The 7,773-nt window shown below is 45.6% G+C and overlaps 1 protein-coding gene across 1 annotated transcript; it reads left to right on the plus strand.

Moving 5' to 3' along the window:
* The first annotated feature begins 720 nt into the window (after nucleotides 1–720).
* LOC117839653 (cystathionine gamma-synthase 1, chloroplastic) lies at nucleotides 721–2,605 on the plus strand. The gene is made up of 2 exons (XM_034720043.2): nucleotides 721–1,759; nucleotides 1,855–2,605. The coding sequence occupies exons 1-2, from the start codon at nucleotides 860–862 to the stop codon at nucleotides 2,299–2,301; spliced, it is 1,347 nt and encodes a 448-aa protein (XP_034575934.1). The 5' UTR covers nucleotides 721–859; the 3' UTR covers nucleotides 2,302–2,605.
* Nucleotides 2,606–7,773: the final 5,168 nt, after the last annotated feature.

Below are 7,773 nucleotides of genomic sequence, written 5' to 3' on the forward strand. Positions count from 1 at the left end.
GAAAATATTTTCTGTCGTAGTGAATATTATTAGGCAGTGCTAGTTCTTCCATGGCTTCTTGCATGTTATTAACACATGTGCCCATATCAGCCAAGACTACAGCAGCCGCACCTGCATGATCATGCACCCAATGGAGCATAGGGTTGAGGGTTGGTCACTGATCGCAGTTTATGATGCTCGATTAATGATGAATGGTGTTCGTCGCACCAGCGTCATAAATTATGGTGTATGACGAACAAACGTGTTTATGATGTATTTTAGTTCGTCATAGATCAAAAAATTTCTTGTATTGTAATCAAGCGATTCAGCCGCAGTCAACCAATGCTAAGATGCCATTAGGAAAAGACACAGACTGAAGTCCCAATAAACAACATGCAAGGCCAGCCTAATACATCTGTAAGAACCGGCGGAATCCTGTGACGTGCGTCATGGCATGACATTATCTCTGAAATGTGGACCACATATCCTAGACTAACGTGCCCGAGCTGCCCTGTTATTCTATTTACTCCAGCTTATATACTCGCTTTTGACTATGTGCTCTTGTAGTGCAATCTTATCTTGATTCCCTTATCTCGCTAGGTTAAATTAGTTTGATTATTAAACTCCATCTTGGCGCACAATAACCTCATGCAGAAATGTCCTGTACGCGCACACGCGTGTGTAAACACAAGCGCGTATAAACGCGCGTAGATTTGCGCCTATATATGTGTCCCAGGGAAGAGAGGAAGGCCAAAGCACCCTCAACAAGAAGCTTAAGTCATTGCGGCCACAAGCAAGCAATCAACTCCTTCCTCGTAACTGAGCTGAATCACTTGGACTAATTCGCCTTCCAGTTCTGCTTGATCATCCCTCCAAGCTTATGGCTCCGTCCACCTCCCTTGGCAAGATCTCACTCCCGAGGCAGCAGCGCCGCCTCCTCCAACCAATCCACTCTCCAAGGCACAAGCGCGTCACCGCAGCGCACCCAGCTGCGTTGCTCCAAGAGTTGTTCGGGGATGCTGAGCCTCCGAAGCCAAGACGCGCCTCCGACGAGACTCTCGCAGTCCATGCGGGGGAGAAGCTCGGGAAGGGCGCGGACGAGGCTGCCACGGACTCGATAGCGACGCCGATCGTGAGCGGCACAACGCACTGGTTCAAGAGCTCGGAGGACCTGATCGCCTTCAAGGAAGGCCGGCGCCACAGCCACGAGTACGGCCGGTACAGCAACCCGACGGTGAAGGTCCTTGAGGACAAGATCAGCGCGCTGGAGAGAGCCGAGGCAACCCTGGTCACGTCGTCCGGCATGAACGCCATCGTCGCGACGCTGCTCGCACTCGTGCCGCCGGGCGGCCACGTCGTGACGACCACCGACTGCTACAGCGAGGCTCGCGCCTTCATCCGTGACAGGCTTTCCAAGATGGGCATCAGGTCCACCTTCATCGACCTCGACGACATGGAGTCGCTAAAGGCAGTTCTTGAGCAGGACGATGTGACTCTCTTCTACGCGGACTCCCCGACAAACCCGCTGCTCAAGTGCGTGGACATCAGGCTGGTTGCAGAGTTGTGCCACCGGAAGGGCACCCTGGTGTGCATCGACAGCACGCTTGCATCTCCCATCAACCAGAAGCCGCTCACCCTCGGTGCCGACGTCGTCCTGCACTCCGCCACAAAGTACATGGCAGGCCACCACGATGTGATCGCTGGATGCATCAGCGGCTCGAAGACCCTCATCTCGAAAATACGCGCTTGGCATCACGACCTTGGCGGCGCCATCAGTCCGGTATGTATGCATCTCAACATTATGAGCATTACTGAATAATTCCCTTGATATTTTTCTCGAAAGGGCTGTGCTGATTTATACCTGAAATTATGCAGAACGCGGCTTACATGATCATACGCGGACTTAAGACAATGGCACTCCGCGTTGAGGCACATAACCGCACGGCGTTGGACATGGCACGACTCCTGGAGCTTCACCCGAAGATCGAGCGGGTGCACTACCCTGGGCTTGAGAGCAACCCATGGCACCAAGTTGCCAAGAGTCAGATGACGGGTTATGGCGGTGTTGTCAGCTTCGAGGTGAAATCGGACCTGTGCGGCACCATGAGGTTCGTCGATGCTCTGGAAATCCCATTGATCGCAACATCACTTGGCGGTTGTGAGAGCCTGGTGCAGCAACCTGCTGTCATGTCATTCTGGGGCAAGAGTGATGATGAGAAGGCCAAGAACAGGATCAAGGATAACCTGGTGAGATTCAGTTTCGGGATTGAGAAGTTTGAGGATCTGAGGGACGACATTCTCCAAGCCCTAGAAAAGATTTAAGGCTGACGCTTGATGTACAATGTTGTACATTTTAGACAGAACTACTAGCTAGTTACAAACTGCTAACTGTAGATGTCGAATCTTCACTAACTTTAAAGGTAGTTCCTAGGATATTCTTTCATTCACTTTTAGAAAGGAAAAGTTATAGATTATCCCTGACAAATGATGTAACTCGGTACAATTTTGTAGGTTTTAGCCAGCTAGAACTTCTATGTACATGGAGTCTGCTAGCTTTAAAGTGACACTAGTTGTTGAATAGTTGCCCATTACGAATTGTATGTGAGAACACTACAGTTTTTGTGCACATGGCAGATTCAGCTATCATGAAAAACTTTCAAGCTTTAATGGTATAGCTCTTTTATCTTGGAGTAGATAGGTAGTAGTGCTGAGACTTCGGGAGTGGGATCTTGCCAAAGGAATGCGAGACTTCAGCTACAGTTTAGTTTCCACAAAACCTCACTCTTAAACCAGTAATGCAGAAATGCGAAAAGATGAGGTATAATACATGGTCCAAAAGAAAACAAACCCTGTAAGATCCTATCGGTTCTGTTGTTTCGTTTGTTCAGCTGGTTTTCCAAATCAAACCCATCATGGAGCAGTTTTTCTATGCATAGTGTTAATCAAAGCACACAACCGCAGTTTTTTCTATGAGTATAGATTGAAGGACGACCATCAATTAAAAAAACAACAAGCCTGCTTACCCTAGCCAATCCAGAATAGGTTCTGATTTTTAGTTGTTCTCTTCCTTTTCGTCCCTATCTTCCACCTGATGTGGTCCTGTTTAATCGTTGAGGAGGGTCTCTCTTGTGTTTCTATATAGCCACTCAATTCACGTTATAATATTCCTACTGCCACCTCACTTGATTCATCATTAACACTATATATCTTAGGTTCTGTTTGGGAGGGCTTCTCCCAAAACGGCTTCACCGGTGAAGCTAAAAATAGTGGTTTAACCCGGCTTCTAGTTCATTTTAGTGTCAGCTTACAAAACGGCTTCACGCTATAGTGCCTCGTTTTGCGCAAAACAGGTGAAGCTGAAGCTAAGATAAGCCCTACCAAACGGGACTTCAATTTGGTAAGAGGTTATACTCGCCTCGGAGCATAAGGAACTCATGCCAAAATGAGGCTTTAATTTGGTAAGAGGTTATACTCACCTTGGAGCACAAGGAACTCATGCTGAAATGACCTGTATATACAGTCTACACTCTTACGTGGGTGTGAAAACTTAGGTTTGATTTATGCGTGTTCACGAGCAGAAGAGCGTGTAGATTTTGTGTGTGAATCTAAGATATCAACTTAATAGTCTCCACCAAAGCACTGGTATATGAAAGATTACAATGAATTTAAGAGCATTTCTAGTGTGCCTTGAAATTCTTGATGGGGATTGTTGGAACATATAGGCTTGGCCCGATTATTTAATAATCCAATTAAAAGAATTAAAGCTGACTATAATAAATGCTAGGGAGTTAAAAGTGGTTAATCCCATATTTGTTGTTGAGGAGAATTCCAACCAACTTAAAAGGTGGACTGTTTGTACACCCTATGTGAAGTTGGAAAAGGAAATTGGCGAGCCACACGTGTGCGCGCTTCCTTGCCTCCCCGAGCTGGGCCGAAGGCGTGGCGTGGCGTGTGGCACATCACGATGCGATCGGGCGGTGCGGTGCGACGTGATATGTGCTATGCGGTGGAGTTTTTGATGTTGACTACAGTAATAAAGTGGTGAAATCAAATCAGTAACTGAAGAATCAATGACTGACCATTATTCTCAAACGGTTAATGGCCATTGCTCCACCAGAGGCGTCTAGGTTCATTCCCCTGTCCATCATGTGCGCCTATATAAGAGACCCTCCCCAACAACAGTATACTCCTGTTCAGGAAACCTCTCCCTTTCTCCCTCTATTTTCTATTGCTTTCTGGCATCTCCATCGCTAGTGCTGCGTGCACAGCTCTGGCGCAGGCCTCCGAAACCCCTGTGCGGGATAGCAGGCAATCATTGCTCGCTCCCTAAACAACTATATCATCTACATCACAGTGGCCTGAATGACTTCTTCGTCTACTTCTCGGTGCCGTTCGAGGACTGCACAACGAACATCTACTGCATCAAATTTGTACGGCTACTCCAAGCAAGGTCAATCGAATAGAATGTCTATTCCAGTTGATGACGGAGCAGCCAATGCCTCCAGCAAAGGCTCCTCCTTTGGGTACATTCTAGCCCTTATCTTTTATATTTTGTTCATGTTTAAAAAGTTGTTTAACATAAACACATGCACATGTTATAAATCATTGTATATATATACCAAAATATGCCTAAATATCTAACAATTTATACTCTGAATTAATAAAGCAGAACGCGGCTTATCTGATCATGCATGGGCTTGAGAGCAACCCGTGGCACCAAGTTGCCAGGGTAGAAGGTTCGTGGATGCTGTGAATATCCCCTTGATCGCACCATGAGGTTCGTGGATGCTATCTCTACTCTCTGCTTTAAAAAAGAGAAACTCCCACCTTTCTTCGTACGTTCATTTGCCTCTTGCCTCCCTTTTTTCCCGATCCTACATAACTCCTCCCATCGGCCTCCTCTTTTTTCCAGATCCACTTTCCTCCTCCCGTCAACCTCATGCCGCTTCAAACCGCTGCCGCACACCTGCCCACCCCCGCAGGCTTGGCCGCTGGTGCTGCCGCCGCCCAGCTGCGCGCCCGCCCGCCTGCCGTCGCCGCCTGGCCGCTCGCCCGCATGCCCGCCCGCCGTTGCCGTTGCCGCTGATCCAATACCTTATAAGCTTTTTGCATATTAACTTTATCAAAGTTGACATGGGAGACAGTCTTGTTTCATTTATTATATTATTCAATACCTTATAAGCTTGACTCCACATCATAGTCACGTAGCAAAGTCTACATTTAGTATTTTCTTAACTTGAATGGTATTTTATGGAGCAGTGAACTTCCAATGGTATTTTCCGAATGTAGTAATCTTTCAAAGCTATGAAACCAATTTTTCCTATTTTTTATTCACTCGTAGAAAGCTAAAGTTGTAGATTGTCCCTAGCAATTGATGTAATACTACTCAATATGCCAATATTACAATAACATTTATGATTTACTCATTCATTTCATACTTTTATTTTATTACCTTTGAACAGCTACTTTATTAAGAGAGTTACAATATTTATGATATTTATTTTTTTATAAATTTTTCTACAAGCAAGATTTGGTTTGTAGAAAGAGGTGGATGTTGGAGTTTCAGCCGGGATGGGACGGGAATTCAACAACATGCCCGGGCAACACCTAAAAATATTTGTTTAGATTTAAGTTGCATTTTCTTTAGCAACGTCATTGTAGCATCATTTGTTTTTCTTTTGAGCAAGCTAAAATATACGAATTGTGTTCTAGTAAAATTTCAGCAAGCAATTTCGTTACCTTCAGTTGAATTTCTAGCATATGATTTTAGATTTTTCTTGGCATCACCTGCTTTTTTCGTGCACACAAAATATGTGTAAAAAAAAACTATCTGCACTAAAACATTAGATTTGGTCCAAGATGCCTTATATGCAACTAATATGAACCTAAATTTTATAATTATTACTCGCTCCCTAAGATTTCGTTAGACCCGGACCTCTGACACGCCACCAACCAGTTCTGAAACACCACATTTCAATTCACATTTTGTATTTTGTATTAGATTTCTATTGCAGAAGCGGTAAGATATATTCCGCAACTTTATGCCTTAATTTGTATTTTCCTAATGTGAGTTCACTTTTTTTTATTCGGTCTTCTGCCTGAGGATGAGCTCCACAAACAATTCCCTTGGTTCTTCCAGTGCGCTAAAAATGATTTGTGCTAGCACACGAAAATTACGGTGCTGACGGGCAGTATTAGCACCCGCCAATACAAAGGTGTCAGGCAGTATTAGCACCCGCCAACACATAGGTGTCAAGGGCCGACTCGCAAACACCGCCAGCATAGATAGATGTGTGAAGTGTCTTCCTTCCGGAAAACCTACTGATTAGCTATATCAGTCCATGGATCAGTAGCTGAGACAGTCCTCACTACAAATTAGTGTCAAAACAATAAAAGACGCATAAAATTATAGAAATAGGGTATTTACCATTACGTGACGGGGAGCAGTGCGGATACCCATTCCACAAGTAGAATGAATTTAGGGCACCATAGTCCTTATCCTGCACAATAAAAGTAAGTCTGAGCACACTTATGCATGGTACTCAGCAAATCCTAGCGTTGAAGTTATATAAAAATGCCAGGATGATCAAAGGGAGGATATGAGGGTTGGTTTTATAAAGAAACTCATTTCATGCAGGTTGAGGTGAGTTTTAGAAAACGAAAAGAAAGAACGCACTTTTATAAAGTTGTTAGCCATGGAGGGAGAATGTTACCTCCCCTACAAGTTCCCAGGTTTTAAAGAGCCCAGAGACCATCAGGGTCCCTCTGGGCCGGTGTTGGTATATTTAACGATCACGAATAAATCCGCAAGTGCACGGATATACCGTTGTAGCATTTCACCCAAGAGTATTCCCGAGGGTATTATCGGTGTTTTAGACCGGCAACCCGCCTAGGGGGTACCCTAGGTGGTCTTTTGTGCGGTAAGGGCCGTCGAGAATCAAGGAATCAATGGTGACGCAAGGAACATGATTTAGACAGGTGCGGGCCGCTAGATCGCGTAATACCCTATGTCCTGTGTGTTTGTATTGATCTTAGATGCACTTGGAGTTGTTCTGTTTTGGGGGGGGTGGTCCCTGCCCGCCCTTATATACACGGGAGGGTAGGGTTACAAGTCCGAGTCCTAGTTGAGTACAATTACAGAGTTCTACTCGGTATGGCCCGAGTGGTTTTCCATATACATACTTGACTAGTCCGAGTGGGATAAGCCTATCCCTTTGTCCTGATCACATCCGAGTACATCTCTTAGTGGGCCGTCCAAGGTCTACTCGTGGGCCTCGGGTGCATACTCGACAAGCCCCCGAGTACTTTGTAGTCGTGCACCGTAGTCTTGAGTACTGTGGGCATTATCCAAGTAGTTCTTTTGTAGAGGTTGCAATGTCCAAAGTGCTCGAGTACTGTCGCGTGTTTGGAAGGTACCCTTCTTGCTCCTTTGAGTTGCTTCTGTTCCAAGAATTTTTTATATGGTAGTGCGATGACAATCGCACTCCATATGGAGTAGCCTCCGAGCCTTGGGTTGAGTCAAAGAGTTAGGCTTAGGGTCAATCCTGCTTCTTGGCTGTTTTACTCTTGGTAATCTGAAAAAGAAAATTCTGACCATCGGGTACGGCACCCGCAGCCCCCAAGCACTTAGGCGATTTTTGTCGTTGAAGTGGTCAAGCCCCGTTGAAAAGAGTAGCCGTTGGGTGTTTAAGGCAATTAATCTGCTTAAAACCCGTCTGACGCTTGGAATCCGATGGTGGCGGAGATATAACCGGAGGGCCCCCTTTCAGTTAGGTTTATGCCCCACTGTAGCAG

The sequence above is a fragment of the Setaria viridis genome, chromosome 9 (genome assembly GCF_005286985.2).
Source record: "Setaria viridis chromosome 9, Setaria_viridis_v4.0, whole genome shotgun sequence".
NCBI classification, from domain to species: Eukaryota; Viridiplantae; Streptophyta; class Magnoliopsida; order Poales; family Poaceae; genus Setaria; species Setaria viridis.

Excerpts from the sequence above, each read along its gene's own strand:
- LOC117839653 (XM_034720043.2), top strand. The coding sequence starts at position 860 with ATGGCTCCGTCCACCTCCCTTGGCAAGATCTCACTCCCGAGGCAGCAG. Across the intron at positions 1,760-1,854 it reads TTGGCGGCGCCATCAGTCCG|AACGCGGCTTACATGATCAT; the intron begins GTATGTATGCAT and ends GAAATTATGCAG.